This window comes from Pleurodeles waltl, chromosome 3_1 (genome assembly GCF_031143425.1).
Source record: "Pleurodeles waltl isolate 20211129_DDA chromosome 3_1, aPleWal1.hap1.20221129, whole genome shotgun sequence".
Taxonomy (NCBI): domain Eukaryota; kingdom Metazoa; phylum Chordata; class Amphibia; order Caudata; family Salamandridae; genus Pleurodeles; species Pleurodeles waltl.
In genome coordinates, this window is record NC_090440.1 from 956959449 (window position 1) to 956978090 (window position 18642).

General features: G+C 42.9%; 1 protein-coding gene across 4 annotated transcripts in view; it reads right to left on the bottom strand.

The window, feature by feature from the left end:
* FHL3 (four and a half LIM domains 3) overlaps window positions 1-18642 on the bottom strand; it is a 240107-nt gene that overhangs the window by 20160 nt on the left and 201305 nt on the right. For all 4 annotated transcript variants that reach the window (XM_069223975.1, XM_069223972.1, XM_069223973.1 and 1 more), the window contains 2 exons: window positions 4068-4237; window positions 3551-3737 (listed from right to left, as the gene is read on the bottom strand). In XM_069223975.1, the coding sequence (XP_069080076.1) occupies window positions 3551-3737; window positions 4068-4237 (357 nt within the window). The remainder of the gene's footprint in view (window positions 1-3550; window positions 3738-4067; window positions 4238-18642) is intronic.

Genomic DNA, 18642 nt, shown 5'->3' on the forward strand with positions numbered 1-18642 from the left:
CCACCTCATCCCAGTCTAATCCACCAATCCCAGTTCTATCACTCCAATCAAATCCACCTACTCCAATCATTCCACCCACCCTAATTCAATCTAATCCACCCCACCCCACTCCAATCCAAACCACTCCAATCCATCCCCACTCCAAACCACCACACCTCAATCCAATCCACCTCACCCCATTTCAATCCACCCCACTCCAATTCAATTCAGCCCATCCAGTCCACCTACTCCAATCCATCCCACTCTACCGCCAATTTAATCCACCTGATTTTACTCTACTCCTATCCACCCCACTATCTAAATCCACCTCAACTACAGTCTCTGCCACTGCCACTGAACTCTACTCCACTCCACTCCACAACACATGGCAAAAACACATTGCCTAAGTCAATAGCTCATGTATAGGCGAAGGCTATTGGCTTTTTGCCAATGCTTGTTCTGCTTGCCCTGCCCCTAAACCTTCTTTAAATGTTCCTGAACCCTTCCTATTTTGCAACCTGTTTTGTTTCAAACCACTCCACATTGCTCCTCCCACTATACTACTCCTTAAAAGAGACCTCCAAGTGCAAAATTCTCCACACTTGTCCCAGATCTTTGCCCAGAAAAGACGGCAGACGTGGAGATCTCTGGCTGTGGGATTTTGAAAACCATTTGTGAGAACAGGAGGTAATGCTACTGGAGTATGACTTCCGATAATTAAAAAAGCTTTTTTAATAGGCCTTAGTACGTTTACCACAATTTTCAACCTGCCTTTAAACCTCACCATGTCTTGATAATGCAGCCTTCTCATGAAGCTATTTTTTTCAAATATTCCACCTATATTCACCTGTGCTGGGCACAAATATACCAAAATTCGTAAGAACCAAGGTGAGCTTCAGTTAAAATTTTAGAAGAAGTTAAAAAATTTCACGCTTTAAACTTGTTAAGTTTGCTGCTTTTTTGGAAGTCTACCAACTTCTTTGATCAAATGTTTGAAAGTAAATGTCTTTCTGACAAAAAAAAAATCCATATTAGATGTGGTGCCTGATGGAATCAAGTTGATCTGGGCCAGACTCGGGAACCAAGAGCAGCCCTGGCAAAAATGCTTAAACCAGCCCCGCTCCCTTCCGCTCCTCTTTTTACCTCTCTCTCACTTTCCATCCATTTGTTCGTTCTCTCTCTCCCTCTCGCCTCTCTGTCTTTTATCTATCTACCACCCTCCATCAATTTCTCTCTCTCTTGAAGCCTCCGTGTGCCTGTTGCAAATAACTTTAGGGTGCTGGGGAAAGTGACAGAAGCCCCAGCAGCAGCCCTGTATCTCAAAACCCGACTCCAATCGCTCTGGCCTCCTGGGGAAAAGCCCACTGGAATAAAAGCCAATCCGGCCTGATGCTGATTCCCAATTATCAATTATGATAAAGTTATACAACACAACACATCCATCTGGAGTGCTGTAGCTTTCAATCCACGAACAGTGAGTGAAAGAGGCTGTTGAAAGAGAAATACCTGACCACACACAGTTTGTAGTATACGTCAGAAGCTCCAAATCTGGATGCCATAAATTAAACACAATGTAGTTTGCATGTTTTTTATTTTCTGGCTGCTAGTTCAGGAGGGAGTCTGGCTTCGTCTGAATTTGTCGTTGCTGAACCATACATCCGGATGCAATCTGCATGTTCGCACATTGCACTAATCCACATGTAAAGCAGACTAGTGAACAAATTCCCGCATTACATGGCTACAGCACAACAGTGCCACATGTTGACATCGTACGTGCCACGACCCACTGTCCGAACTGCACTCCTTAGGGAAATTAGGTAATCAACTTAAACAGTGTTATGTATGTGTGCCGATTACGACACTGAACCTCAAAACAACAATTTACACATTTGTAACTCTAAGACAAACAACGATTACCTAAATCTGAAGAAATCTCCTAGAGAGCAAGTAATCTCCACCTGCAGTGCATTATCATTGAAACGAACAATTAGTGCATCTAGGGGGAAGTCACATTTGGATTTACCACACAGATATAATCCACCATTTCCCTGGCTTATTTTAAAATGCAGCATTATTGGCCTAATCAGAGTCAGTCTCGAGGATGCTAGTTTGAGAGTCATCTGTAAAAGACTGCTTCCTCTGCTGTGCATTAAGATGTAGCTCCCTTTTGACCCACATCCAACGGTCGAAGTGGGAGAATCGGAGACGCACAACGTGCCCATACCTTTTAAGTATATGATAAGCCTTTCCACTACTTTCTGTGAAAAGACAACGGGCCTGGGACGGTTTATTCTAATTCAGTTGGTTTAAATGCTTCAGCCGAGGTGTCATTAAGGTAGTCTCCTGTGCTGTGAAACTGAAGGTGGGCAGACATCTAAATAACAAACAAGCCTTCTTGCTAGTGTGCCTGCTTGCCTGAAAGAACTACAAATGTGTGCAACTGGTCAATCTACAAATGTAATAAGTGCTTGGGAGTGGGCACTTTCTTTAATTGATGGAATCACTTGAAGCTTTGTGAAGAATAAGATTTTTAATTTTTGAACAATAGTGCAAGAGAGCTTTCAGCTGGGCTGTGAAGTGCATGCTTTTAATGGACAGTTGTATAAAGGAAATTGCATTATGTACAGTCTGGGTATTACTAAAATCTATACTACGTAATCACCATTTTATCTTAGATGTTTGTGCATTTTGTAGCAGGCTACCTAAAAATGTGCATAATATAAGTTTAAAATAATGACCTACATATTCACAGTGCTTTCTATCAAAGGCTTGGACCTTGTAGCACTACAAATAGACCAGTCTCTATTCTCTACTGCATCAACCAAGATTGAATTCTGTGGCTCTCTGATTACACACAAACCTCTGCGGTGCTTTAACTAATAGAGGTTTCATAATGTACTATGGTGCATTTACCACCAGTTAAAAACTTTTAAAATACATTTCTCATTTAAGCTGTAAGTTACTTTAAATGTAGCTCTCTGCATGTGAAAGAACCAAAAAAACGTACAGAATATTTTCTTTTTAGCCACACCTTTGACCCCGCCCCTCGCTCTCTGGCCTGCCCCAATTGCATGCAGCATCACATTTGCCATACTTTTTAATACACTTCCACTGCTGCCCACATCACATAAACCTCTCACTTATTAATAATCATCATGGACTCTGCAAGGGCAATGCGAATGGTGTGGGCTTGTAGGTACTGTCATCTTAGAAACCACAGCACAATCGCTCCAAGCACATGTAGTTTTGATTTAGGCATTTCTGCTAATTGTGAGTGAACTTTGGAACTCTGAGAGCTGGACATTTTCTCTCTGTTTAAGGGGGCGTGTTGCATGTAATCAATCTTCTCTCGCCGTTAGTTTATTGTTTTTACTTTACCACCTCTTAATTTTTCGCAGTGAAATTTGCCCAATTCTGCAATCCATTATATTTTTATAGAGCAAATTTGACAAACGCTACTTTCTCTACAGATCTACTTAGAGAGACTTCAACTATAACAATCATTCTACACAATGCTACTGTGAATTTGCAGTATGCTTGGTGTGCAGAGGGGTGGAGTAAGTCCCTGTACCTGTGATTGGCTTCGAGCAGGCTGCACACTTTTTGGCGTAGAGGTTCCCGAAGCACATGATGCAGTAGGGGTTTTCGTCCTGGGAGGTGAACTGCTGTCCGGCCAGCGGAGCCTTGCAGCCAGTGCAGAGGAAGCACTCTTTGTGCCAGGGTTCATCCCGGTAGGTGACGCCTCCTTTAGTCAGGGTCTGTGGGTGCAATGGAGAGGGCAGAGAGAGGCAGGAGACGATTAATGGGGAGTAAGAAAGGGAGTAAAATGATGGCACGGCGGAGCAAGACAAGGAATGAGGCAGACCTGGCAATCCATGGTACATGAAATACTCAGTCAGAAGTTTGAAAAGTAAAAGTGAGCATAAGCACAGAGGTAGGATGACAGACATTTTATGATTTGAGAAAATTAGAAATAATTTTATTCAAGTATGAGACTACTCAAAGTCAACCACATGCAATGCATTTTTTAACATGGAACATACACGGGGACTGGGGACAAAGCACTTTGACATATCGAGGAATGGTACCTTTTTGCAGTGGGTGCAGCGAGGTGCAAACTTGCTCTCATAACAAGGGACACAATAGTGGTCGTTATTGTCTGGGATGAATGACCGGGATCCAATAGGCTGGCTACAACTGCTGCAGATGAAGCAATGCTCATGCCAGGTCTGACCGTTATACTCCAACTTCCTGGATCCTGTAATGAAAGAGATATGCGCCTTTATCGATCATTGGTTTTATTTTTTTATGTCATTGTCACAAATTTTGCCTAGGTTTCTCCGCCTTCGCACTTCCAATGACATTCTGTTGCTTACGTGTCGTGTAGTGTTTACGCATGAACATTAATTTCTTTCAGAAGAAACCTTGCAGAAAGGTTATCTTCTACATGATACACAGACAGTGGCATGTTAGAGATTCATACAGACAGGATGCACTATAAAACTGGTCAAACTTGCCCAAAAACGAGGCCATATGGCCCATAGTTAAAATAGTCATGAATTTCCAAAAGTCTAGTGGGGCTGTAGAGGCAGGAGCGGCTTGCGGTGGTAAATAGGGACAGGGCAGCACACGCGGGTGGGTGGTGAATGAATAATAAAAAAAAGTACCTGTGCTGCAGCTGTCACCACCGCACGCTGCTCCTCTCCAAGGCTACAGACAGGCTGCAGACACAGGCTCCCAGCCTGCCCTGCGGCCAATCCTGACGCTGCTTAGTGCAGCATTAGGATTGGCTTGGAGCGCCCAGCCAGGGTGCTTCCTGGCAGACTGGGAGCCTGTGCCTGCTCTCTCCAGCCCAGCAACACAGTGCCAGGCTGGAGAGAGACTACTGCCCATTTGTGTTTGGCCGGCCAAACATACATGCGCAGTCAGGGGGAGAGCACAGCACTCTCCGTCAGTGTTCTTCACAGCCTGTGGCCGCCCCTTTTACCAAAAAACGCTGAAAGCTTATTGTCGTTTTTTGGTAAAAGGTTTGCAGCTGCTGCTGCTGGCAGGGGGTGGGGGGGACTTGGGGGCGACGCTCCTCCGCACAAGCAGAAGAGCCGCACCTGTGTAGAGGATAACGTCTCCCATAACTTTGGCATGTGCCAGACACACTTGCAATTTTATCGGCAAAACGAATGACATGAGTCTCATAGGATACACAGAAAATAATCGGGTTTAGAGAAAGAGAAGAGAAGATACGTGGAAAAATGAGGAAAATAAGTAGCTGATGATCTCTGGGCCGAGAGACTACTGTTAACACCAATTAGGCAGGCAGATGAAAGGTTAGGCCGCTCATTAAAGTGATGAGCATAAATGACAGTTACCCATAGTAGCACTGCCTTTGGGCACAAGCAATAGTAAACTCCCACCCAAGCACCCCCTGCGTGATCAAACCAATGGAAATGACACACAAGGGTCGCCAAGTCTCTTCCAACACTGGGGAAGATTTGGTTTTGGAGAGATCCTAAATCATATAGTATGTAACGCACAACATCTTTGTTACTTAACGCCAACTGAACCAGAAAGACAGGGACGCCTCCACATCTGGCCTGCTGCCTTTTAACCTCCTCTTGTGGCAACAATAGATCAGGCTATCATTTGTTCCTGGGGGACCGAGGTGTCCTTCCCACCCCACAAGTTTCTAGAAGTGGTTTATATCTAGGGTTGGTGGAGCTAATAAAAGAGACCCAAGCATTGGTCAGAAACAGTAAAAGCTGTGATTAGGTATACTCTGGTCAGGTTTACCCTGGTTAGGTTTACTCTGGGTTCGCTTTAGAGTGAATATAAAAAAGGATGTGTATTCCGGTAAAGAAAAACTGCACCTCCTGGAGGGAGGCAGGGTTAGGATCTTTGCACTGATTACAAGCATAGGTTTCCTTACTATATTTAAACCTACACATCATAAGGTTCGTTCCCTAGAGGGTTAAACATAAGTAAACATTCACGTTCAACCTATGTACATGAATAAACCGAACTAATCCTACTTAGTCAGTGAACTAAAACCATTCCTTCAAATGTTTATTTTATTATTTATACCTTACCTTTTTTGCATGTCTTTCATTTCTAACTTTTTTTGTTATTTTCATTTACATAGCTTTCATTTTTTGTTCATTTTTCTTTTCGTCATGATTTTATTTAAACAAACAAATATTCATTACCACCACTAACAATACATACAACAAATATCTAAATCCTACAAAAAATATATAAATAACCAAACCAAACCACTCGAAAACACTGCCCCTCATTCAAAACCACACTCATACACACATTTTTACTAGGAGCTCAGAAAGGCTTTCAATAGCCCAACCAGGAGATCACTTTTCATTCAGTCTTACATTGTTGCGTCTTGATCTGGGATCTACAGATAATACTGGCCAACACATCTTTAAGTGGATATCAAGTTCTAAGTCCCCTTTCAATATTGCAGCAAACATTCTAGTGACTCACGTCAAAACATGTTATCTGGTTAGAAATACATCAATAGCAGTTTATCAGCGGTAAGCTCAGAAACAAAAGATACATTTTCCAATGTATTCCACGCTAAGCTTGAAGGAACGTTAACTGAATCTAATATTTAACTTCTGCATCCATTCTAACTTAAACATTTGTATTCACATAATTAAAATAAACTGTGGGCCAAACAAGTAAATATGTGAAAAAAGAAAAACAGCTTTGAGGATTCTGCTCAAAAGCTCCCCATTGAGTTCTCACCAAGTATGGTTTTAGCTGGCATTGACGATTGATTTTAGGTTAATGTATGTACAAAATGATTCCCATTGGCTGTGATTAGTTCAAGCATTCCCTCACATCGATTTGTTGCATCCTAATCATAATACAGGCCCGCTTTATGCCCAGAGCTTCACTTAAGCAGGTGGAGACCACCGGTACTCATTTTTGGAGAACAACACTTATTTTTCTGCCTCAGACATTGACCAAGGGCAAAAGAGGGAAAAACACACGGAATGGAAAGACTTAGAAAGAGAAAGACAGAAAAAAGTCACAAAGGGAGAAATCAGGAACCTGCAGATAGCCTTGGTGTTTGGCGCACTGACATTTAATTGCACCAGTCACGCATTTCTGAGCAGCGCTTTGGGCACTGCCACTGGCACTCATTATTATAAAAACGACCCACAGCTTATGCTTGTTTACGTGTTGTGTTTTGTATCTGCCTCTGACCCATTTTCTGTTTCTTTTCCATTCAGACAATAGTGTAGATTAACTAGGAATGTAGGATGTGTAGAGTAAAAGTTTAGTAGGACATATTATGCTATACTGGTCTTTACAAAATATAAACATAACTGACAAATAGTGTTGGAAAGGGAAACCGTCCTTGCAAGATAAGCTTTAAACAATTATATTCAAAGTCACGCACCCATGTTAGCATGAATGAAAACATATATACCTATATTTTAGGACAAGCTCTTTTACAGAGTCACACAGGACAGAGAAAATGGTGTTCCGCCGACACCCAGTAGCCACACTAAGAGTAGAAGCACAGTGTAGTACAGCAAGAAGGAGAAATGTACAGGGGCTTCTAGCTGGAGGAGAGAATCTTGTTATGGTGGTTTGGTCTAAAGAAGGAGCAAGATAGATTTGTTTCAGATGAGAGAAGGGAGACCAAAATGATGCAATGTTTAAATCACATTGGCTATGAGGAGTCGGGCAAGAGTGGTGGGGCGTCTAGAAGAGAGGTTAGTTAGGAAGTGGGGTATGAGGGTCATCTTTTACTACACAAATCATGTCCGATGGGGCCCCTTTTCCTTGATGTTATGACCTATGGCACTTCTGCTGCATGACTAGAAAGGGAATTAGAGCTGATGGTGAGAAGAAGATGAGTAAGACAAGCCACATCTGTACAAGCAATTAGGTTTCGGGGTTGTATAATGTGCACTTGACAGAAGATGACCATACATCAGTGAATTGGACACATCTAATACTGCGGGTCACAGTCTCCAAAGTAGTAAAATTGGTGAATAATGGACATTTATGTTAAGTATTTGAAATAGCATGAGCCTGATACCTAGTACCAGATGAGCCCTGTGTAGAGAATATGTTTATGTCAGCTGGAGCAGCTAAAGGTTGGGGTGATGTTGATACAACACTATTATGTGTCTGGGGTCTGGTTGACACAAATCACAATAACCAGAACGCGGGTGGGATGTCAGACATAGCCAATGTGGTCTTTAAACTCCCAGACAGTACCTGTGAAATTCGTTTTTACATTTCACATTTTTATATTACACATTTCCAATTTAGTTCCCTCTATAAAAATTAAAAAGACAAGGCAGTACGCTGGGTTGTACTTTAAAAGTTTTGCCTAAAGACAGCATTAGTTCTCTCAAAAACCTTATGAAATAATATCATAATTAAAAACAGATATATACCTACATAGAAGGACATTGGTTCGTCCCTCTTCATCCATTGGTCTGTTTATCTGTCATTTACATTATTCTTCCACCGACTATAGCATGTGGCAATGGATGAACCCATGTAAGCCATTGCCTGTCTTGCACTGTGAGTGATAGCTTTTTGCCTGCACTCCTTACGCATTTTTAATGCTTTAGTCACCCCCCTGTGTTTAAACTATGTCCTTACGTTTCAGTAATTCTGTCAATATAAGAATCACCTTTTCCTGTGATGTGCACTACAATTATAAAAGACTTCCACAACTGTTACAAGAACATCTGTTTGCCAGAAGCATCCACATTCTTCTATTGTACGCAACAGTTATTTTTTTACATCTTTATTGTAATCAATACAAAATGTACATTCTTGTAACATATGCTTGCAATCCTTTTTAATGTAGTCATCACACTAGCTTGCCAAGACCGGACTTCTTTTCTTTGCCAGTGTTCGTTTTTCCTGCTCTTTCAATTCTCAAAAGTCAGAAGTTATGCCCAACAGGAAAACACTGGCATTGCTAGGGGTCTCCCACCAGTGGCGGCCCGTCCTTTAGGGCGGAGGGGCCACGCACCCCCACCTTTTGCCCCCCATGAAGAGTGCCTGTCAGGCTGAACAAGGGTCAGCCTAACAGACACTCTTCATGTTCAGCTCAGGCAGCCAGGAACAGACATGCGCGATTTGCGCAGACTCCTGGCTGCCTGAGCTGAACTTTGCTGGGCTGAGGAGATCACAGCTCCTATGGGCGTGACCTCCTCAGCCCAGCAAAGGTGCCTCGAGGCCCTCCCATGGGTGACAAGGAAAGCATCACCAATTGACACTCTCCCTGGGCGCTTCAGTTTAATCCCTGAAGCGCCCAGGGCGAGTGTCAATCAGTGACACTTCGTCACAGAGTGGGGTGGGTCCAGCAGTCTCACTGACCCCATCCCACTCTGTGACGAGGCTGGGACTGCTGCCTTCCCTCATTGGATGAGGGAAGGCAGCAGTCCCAGCCCTCCTGGGACCTGGAGGCCGAAGGTAAGTGTGTGTGTGTGTGTATAAGTGTGATGTTTCAAATTGAATGTTTGGTGCGTGCGTGCATGTTTGAATGGTATGAATGTTGTTAATGGATGTGCAAGCATGCGTGTGTGTGTGAAAGAATGAGTGTGTGTTCTGTTTTAAAATGAATGTTTGGTGCGTGCGTGCATGTTTGAATGGTATGAGTGTTAATGGATGTGCGTGTGTTCGTGCTTGCGTGTCTGTGTGTGAAAGAATGAGTGTGTGTGCTGTTTTTAGATGAATGTTTGGTGCGTACGTGCATGTTTGAATGGTATGAGTGTTGTTAATGGATGTGCGTGCGTGCGTGTCTGTGTGTGAAAGAATGAGTGTGTGTGTGCCCCGCCCGCCCCCCTCCCTCCTAAAGCTGCCGGCCGCCACTTTCTCCCACTTCTTAACACATTAACAGTATGGTCCGCACTCTTGAGATTTCTTTCCTAGGCCCAAGTTGGAAGAGATAATACAGTTCATGTTTTTTTCTACTTTGCATTTTGGTATATGCGGTTATGCTCCTCCGATTACAAATTCAATAAGAGACGTGCTACAATGTAAAGGACAGACCTGTATAAGCACTTATTCATGGTCTCAAGAAGCTCGAATGCTCTTTACGACTCTGAGTAGTTTCTGAACATTTAGCGAGTGAAATGTTCTTCCAAATGAGCAGGAATGCCAAGAAGTGTGGTTTGAAACTATGAAAGATTTCTCTCAAGTAGCCCACCGAAGAGCCATCAAGTGCATGTGTCCTTAGGACTGCTGATGGCAGTGGAAACCCGATACTGAAACTGCCATACCCGGCTTTTTTGAACATTTTTGCCAGGCCTGGTTTTGGTTCCCATTCCTGGTCCGATGCGGAACTTTCTTTCAAGTTCTGTCAACGTATTGTTAAACCACTTGTGATCCTCTTGTGGTTTCATCTTTTGGTGTGGACCAGCTAGTCTAGAGGGCAGGTATTGCAACAGTAGATTGTTTCTATAAATATATTTTGGGTCCTGCGAGACTGGCTATTTCTGCCTCAGATTTGTTAGATGATGAATTGAGACTTTATTTCCCTAAGATTTGCTGAAGGACAGAGGCAGTACAACATGTTTGAGAGCAGGAGCGGCTCGGGTGATGGAAAAGAGGTACAGCAGCACGTGGAGAGCGGGGGACACGACAAAAAAAAAATGTAATTAGAAAAAACATACCTTTTTGTGCCATGCCGTGCTTCTCCCTCCTCTTCGACTGCAGGCACAGGCTTCCAGCCTGCCCTGCGTCCAATCCTAACGCTGCTTTCATGCTGCTGGCACTGACTGAAAGTCTCTGCCTGCTGCCTCTAACCCAGCAACGCAGTGATTGCTGGGTTGGAGACAGCACCGTGCCTGAGACGGCCAGCCAAACATACATGCGTACTAAGGGGGGAGTGCTGTGCACTCCCCCTTGTCACAGCCCCAAGGCCCTGCCCCTTTGACTATAAAATGATAATAAACGCTGTTTATTATTGTTTTATACTAAAAGTTGTGCAGCTGTTGCTGCTGGCGGGAAAGGGGGGGGGGGCGACATAACTCTTTGAGTGATAGAGATGAATAAGCAGGTGGTCCAATCAGAACTGATAATGGGCCAGTATATTATATGCTACAATATTCTCAGCAAACATGAATTCAAGGCGCGTGGCCTGAAGAATGAGCTCACAGATTTATATTTTTGATGAGATCTGCTTCAGGTCTGTTGTCCGGTTTTGTAACATGCATGGTCATCGACCTTAACAGGATCCTTGCAGTTAAACACATTAGGTGAAAATGTGATCACTCCCACTATAGTTGATATGCTCAATGCTGGACCTCACATGGAGATCAGCAATGAAACACGGTGGAAGAAGTACAATATCAGCTACAGTTTTTGAATAAGGTAGGAAAACCTGTCCCTGGGAGAGATGTCCACTTAGTGTTTCAGGCACTCCAAAGGTAGAGTAGGTATGGAACATCCTCCTAGTAGAAACAGTACAAATGTCACAGGACCGGCACAGAATAGCAACTGTCCTGTGCAGGGATGAGCAAATGTGGAGAACACAGGAGGGTCTCCGAATTATGAAGAAGCATGTGATGATCAAACCTAATAGGGCGTGGCAAATCCATCAAGCAAAATTCAGTATTAGCAGTATGTGAGATAGAAAGTCACACACACTTCTCCTTTAGCTAGAAGAGTGATGTCACTGTTATGAGCCCAAGCTAACAAGTCAATTAAGTGTGCAGGACTAAAGGAGAATGGGGTATTTCCTGGCAGGCTGTTGCCTCTGAAAGAACAGTGTGGTGTGCGGTACATGGAAACTGTCCCAATATTAGTGGCTTTGATACAAAGGGCTCCTGGGAAATCTCCCCAATTCCCTGAAGGCCACTATCACTAAGCACACACGTGACTTGTTAAATACAAATTAAGGACAAAAAATGGTTGATCCACTCAAAAGGCCACTATTTAGGAGACAAATCACTAAAGGCAACTGAAAGCACACCGTAAGCTTGTCGCTCTTGGTGGTGGTGTTGCCTCTTTCCCTGATAATCCAATTGTGCAATTTTTAATTCAAACCAGGCCTTTGTTTCAAGTGCTGAAGCATGTGGCCATTATCGTGCTTCTCCGAAAAAGTTCAGCTTTCTAGGAAAACTAAATGTATGTAATGCATGTAAAATATTTTCTTGGCAAATTACCTGTAATCCGTTCCTATTACTTTGCTTGGCCCCTCTCCAGGAATATCAATCAAGGCACTCGAATTTTCACGCAGGGTACTTTTCCATTCACGGTGCCATGGTAACGGGAAAGTGATGCTGGACTTGGAGATATTCCAGCCAAGACGTGTGCGGACAACATTCCTAAGGCAGGCATCCTGCGTGTTCCAGGATACAGGGGCCTCAAACCTGAAACAAAGCCTCACACATGTGTAACACGAATCCCTAGGGAAAACAGCACAAGCCTTACAAGTCACCAAGAAGTCTTCTTGGTTGGCTATGAGGTCGAGTATATGAGACACCGTGGGGCTGCCGGAGTGGCACAATTCCACCAGCCATTTAGTGTGAATAATTTGGGCATTCATTCCCTGTAGTCTAGACCTCCAGTGGTTGTTTACGATTGAACAACACTGAATACCTGGCACATCCCAAAAGTCCAAAAACAAAAAGGAATCTCCCAACGTGGCTACAAGTGAATTACTACTGGTGTAATAAAAGCGAAACAATAGTACATGTGCACCGGAAATTAACGGGCACTGGAAATTAACATCTTCCCTAGAAGTAGAAGTCTGGATTGCTAGTGTGCACCAGTCTATACTCGATAGAGCATTTCATGTACAAAAAGAAAGGTGATATTCTACCATTTAATGTAATAAGGCGACTTTCTGGATCTAAACATTTAACAGATTTAAATGCACCAAAATATTACTGACCTTTGATGAAATTATCGAACTAATTAAACTCAATACAGAACAAATAGAAGAGCATGTTTCTCTGTCATCTATTTAATATTTTCAGTCTTTGTTTCCTGGTCATTTGTCTATTAAGGTCCACCAACTAACCCAAAATGTCAGTTTTGCAGCAACTAGATGTCTTGTGCAGGGATATCTTCTATATTCTCCGATATGTATAGTGCTAGACAAACAATATTGATATACTAGTTCTGATATGATCTGCCTTATAAAACTTGAAACACTGTTTGCCTATATTTTAAAACACTTCACATTGACAAAAAAACTAAAATAAATTTGCACAGGAAAAGCCCTTAGGTCTGGCACTGTCTGTCTGGCTTTTGGCCTTGCCACTGCTTGTTTTGCTTCGTTATGCTTTATTACTGGAGTCGGGGGAGCTACTGGGACCTCAACAACATACAAGCAAATACTAGCAAAATGAAAAATATGTTTTCGGTCTCAAAAACCGCACATTGCCACAATAGGCCCTAGCACTCAAGGGTTTTCCTTAGTGTTTAGACATGCTTCTTGTGAAATAATAGCAAGCTGTCAATTCCAGTAAAATTGGCCAATGGCTCAGTTTGACTAACCCATTGCCCTATGTGTAGTGAGCATAAGAAAAATTTACGTAAAGCAACAACAGAACAGTGGGTGAAGAGGAATGCCAGAGCTAAAAATGGTGGTAAGTCAGAGTAAATTCCTAGCAGACGTGGCCTAAGGCTTCCATTCAACTTCAGGTTTGGCTAATCAGCCATGTTCTGTGGAGTGAAATACTATGGGACGGGGCACATTGTTCCAGAGGTCTCCCAGTGTGGCTAATGGTTTACAGATTATGTACAGCAAACCCTTGAGTCACATCACAAATCTTGGGGAGAACGTCAGTGTCTTCCTAGATAATTTGAATCTTCCTGAAACATACATTCTTTTCTTTTTAGCCCAAATACATCTGAAATAGGCACACGGTTCTACATGACCAAAAGCAAACGTGCACTGACTGAGCTTTCCAGCTCACACGTGCATGCTGGGGTGAATGAATCCAGTTCATTGGATACTTTCCCTCCATGACCACAAACACACTAAAAACACATTCTTGCATAAAATAGTCTGTGCTCATAACACATAATATAGCACTACATGCAGCTGCCGAGGCGTATAGCAATGGAATGTTCGAAAACGATCAGTATCAACCATTATTGGCCCAGCGTAAACCTATCAGCTTCGACTGAGTTCCAAACATTCCAATTTCTAATCCATATCACTTTATGAAAAAATGCAGTATTTTAATCAAAATGATGAGATGTTGAGATTTGTGTGATCTAGAATTGCAAGTGTACTGATTAATTATCCGTACGAAGGAGAGACACTAATATGGCTACATTCTCTCACGTACTGCACCATTTCATTGTATTCAATTCTCCTTCCTTCTCAAGAGAAAGCCTTCTGCCCTCATTCCTTCACTCCATATCACTCAGACTCAGCAAGCCAATAATTTTTTTCGCTTTTAATAAAAATGTGAAGGTTAAAAATTGGAAGTAACTTCATACATTATCGAAAAGTGCATCAAATTCAATTGTTCCAGGGACAATTTTTGCAAAGTCCGAGTTTGAAAATATTCTTTATGGACTACGTTAGGACGCTGCAAAATGTTGCTACAGCAGAAGGAACAAAAAGTCACCCTCACAACCAGTTATAGCGGTTTCAGAAGAAGTATCCTTGCAGTGAGTACAAAACAAACAAAATGTTCAAAGTTTACATTAAAAAAACACAAATCACACTGGCAAATCTGCTACAGACCACACACAGATTCCTGCCCTTTACATCGCATTAACATCGTCCAAATGGGAGGCAAACGGGTTTCCTGGGAAAATGTGGTATAAGGCAGTACCTATATAAGGTCTTTAGGATCGAGCCAAGCACATGCATCAATATTTCAATAGAAAGCACCTCACAAGGAGCAGGCTGATATATAAATGCACCCATCAGCCACTTAAACCATACACCGAAGATGAACTGATGCCTACAAATCATAGACTGGCTCAAAAAACCTACTTAAAGGGTGTAGTCAAGGTGCTCTCTTGGACCGCTCGTGTATAAACCTGACAGAAATCCCTAGTCATTTCACACTGTGGAACGCATTAAAGATTGCTGACAGGTGTAAAGCACGCAGACCAAAGAGGCTGTCGCCCACTGCCACGCCGACTTTTTAGTACATCCTTCATCATGTTAATATATGACACAGATCATTCCAGAGCATGCCATGAAGAAGGCTCCACGTCCCTCAAGGCATCTATGTTTCCCTCTGATTGAGTCCCATGGCTAGGCTTTTACAAGGGGAGAACAAATATGACTTTTTGCCCCCCAGCCCCTGTTCTTTTCAGGGCCCCGTGCTTACTCTGTTAAGTGCATTTATGTGATAAGTTCATGCTGCAACAGGTAATGGAAAACTACTAGGCGGTGCAATGAGATGGACCTCTCTCAAAATTTGCCCCAGGACATTATGATCAAGGTTCTCATGCTACCAGAAAACCAGATGAGAGTCCCTCCATTACATGCACTCTTGCACCCTTGCTTTGCCACCGCACCTTTCAGTGGTTGGATAGGTCCTGGGCTTCGGAGGGGCATGACCTTGTATATACACTTCAGCACATCCAATGTTCCTGCACTTTAGAAGGACTAAGGGCATGATTTACATCTTGGCAGAGGGTCTACTCTGTCACAAGTGTGAGGGATATCCTGTCCGCCCTATTACGAGCTCCATAGGATAAAATGGAATCGTAATATGGCAGGTGGGATATCTGTCACATTTATGATGGAGTAACCCCCTCCGCCAAATCTTAAATCAGGCCCTAAGTTATCACCATTGCTCTTTTTGACACAACCCCTTCAGTACACCCAATGCCTGTCACACACCCCTGATTCCTTCCTCCGTGGATGGAGAAGAGGAGCGGTGAGAAGAACTACTGTATAGATCTGAAAGGATGGACTACCTCACTACTTTCTATAGTAAGTTCTCGGAGTGGCTGACTTGGCTCTTGCAGCCCACATCTGAGTTCTTGAAAACAATAAGTACTTTTTGCTAAGCCTGTGGAAATCGGCAATATAATTCACATGGCATAGAAAAACTAACGCTATCCTTTGTTGGGTACTGACCAACTCGCTGGTATTTTGGGAACACACTATACCCATTACTGGACATACAGTGAGAGGCAATATCACATCTTGGACCTGCGAAAACTGGAAATACCTTTTGTCCCCATCTAGGTTTCCATCTAGGCACTCAATCTCACACATGAGGGTCCTCCTGCTTAGTGTGGCATTTGCTCCCATGGGCTTCTCCCTGCCTCTGTGACCCTTCGTCTGGCATCAACTCCTTTTCAACATCTCTGTAGCCTTATAGGTACACTATTCTCATGTGAACACCACTTCCACCTCCCACCATAACAGGCGGCTCTCTGCATACCCACACCCATGACAACATGAGACTGGAGGTGAAGTGCAAACAAAGAAGGCAACAGCCTTGTTGCATCTTTGCACGCAGAGCGACATCCTCATATCCTTCAGGAATGCCCCAACCCAGCTAAAATGTAATAATGACTCAAAAACACACAACAGCTTGAAGTGATATAATTTAGCAATGACAGTGACCCGTTAAGTGCTATCAATTGATGATCGCAGAGCTGAATCAAAGACGCTGTGCCTTTGAATTCTTTCAAGTCTTTTAATGAATAAATAAAACCGCAATGTTCAAAAAATGTTCAAAGTAATGGGGGTCAAGGTGAGCGCCCACTGTGACAAAGTACAATGTAGAAATGTGGGTGGGGGAGTAATTGGCTCAGACAAAATTGAATAGGACAATGATCAATAACAGTTCATGAACAACAAATCAGTTTGACAGTCAATAACACATTCTGGTCGACGAATTTTCCACCCACAAGAAATGTATGGAATTATCACTAGGGAGTGTAAGCATTCATAGTCCAAGCATCTTGGCTTCTGAAGAAAGTGTGCCAGCCGGTCACGCAGTTACAAATATAGGAGAATGACTGGCAGGGTATCCGAAATTAAAACACTATTGTGGATAATGGGTTAGCCCTAGTTATAACTAGTACCCAACCAAAATGAAGGCAAGCAGTATTAAGGCATCAGCAGGAAACTGAAAGGCCTCCTAAGAAATCAGCTAAAACTCGACAAACACCAGGTGTAAGCATACCCAAAGATGGGTATTGATTTTAGGGATGAGCTGAAGACGCACCACTTTAAAGGATGATAAATAATGATAGTGAACACCCACACAAGCTCTTACAAAAAAAACTAAGCCTCCAAATTCACTTTGACTGTGTCTGTGCTTTGAGCCTTCACAGTGATCTGCTGCCTACTGGCTAGGGTTGATTTATACAAATACCACACACGTACAAAAATAGATAAATTCTGTAGGTTGCCATACGGGCATAAGTCCCACTCCTTTTCCCTGCCATGGCGAACACTTCTACTTCTCTGGTTTGGCAATCTAGCACATAAACAGCTCTCGCCAAAAAACAAACCCAGCAGTATCTCAGCCCACACTTTGTTTAATGCACCATTTCACCTGACTGCACTTTCTCAGATGACTCCATGACATTAGGGTTCTCATATTCCAGTTGTCATAGTCATTTAAGAAATCTAAGCATTCTGGGAGTCATAGCTGTGATGCACCTCAAAAAACTAGAGACCGAGATCACAAAGTATTGTAAATATGGACCAGAATTTCCAGCTCTTGTCAGAAATTTCCATGCCAGAATCAACCAGTTCGCTTGTACCCCTTTCCAAAATGGATAGTGAAAAGACCACCACTAAGATCCTTCATATTTACAATCTAAAATAGTGGTGTGATGATTTCAGGTCACAAGGGATAGACTATTGTCAGTTCTGCCGGCCTCTAGGAGTTCCTGCGACTTGCCTGGAATCCGTTCTCCTGCTAAAGCTGTTCAGCTGTTCACAGAAGCCTTTTTGTCCTGGTTATCATCAGCTGCCCTTTGAACTGCAGAATGGCTCTTGTCTAGTCTGGTTACAGCTTACAAACACCGTCCTACTCTTACTGTACAAGAACAGCAGAAGCAGTGCTTAATTTGTGCTTGTTGTTTCCAGTGCTGAGCACCGGCACTTATTTTTGAGGGCCGGGGCTTTGTCTTCTGCCTAAAGCATTTGCTGCGAACAAAAGACACACATGGAAAAGACGGAGGAAGAGAAAAACGAAAAGGCGTCACAGTGGGAGAAAGCAGAATGCTGCAAGAGTGAGCTGAAGCGCTGGGAGTGGCTTTAAATGGATTGAAGAGGCCCGAGATGGCTTCAGGATTATGCTGCCTCAGTATTCCGTGTTCACACATTTAACTGCAGCAGCCACATGCTTCAGAGGAGAGCTCTGAGCACCGCCACTTTTCTATTTACAAATTAAGCACTGAGCAGAAGTACTCAGATAAGACGCACCCCTAGATGGGGATATTTACATTGAGCACAGGTGTTACCTATTAATTGCCTTGTGGAAACTGGAAATATACGTAATTTGGCTTGTGGAATATGGAAACATCTTTTCCAACACATCTAAAAACTTAAAATGACAAAACTATTAAGGTCAGTCAATGGATTTTCCAGTCCCCAAACTATATGCAAACCTGAGAGAAGAATCTAATCACAGGAATCCCACAAGACTAAACAAAAGTATCCAAGATGGCCTTTTACTGATTAATAATGGACCATTAGATAACATTATGACCATGGCG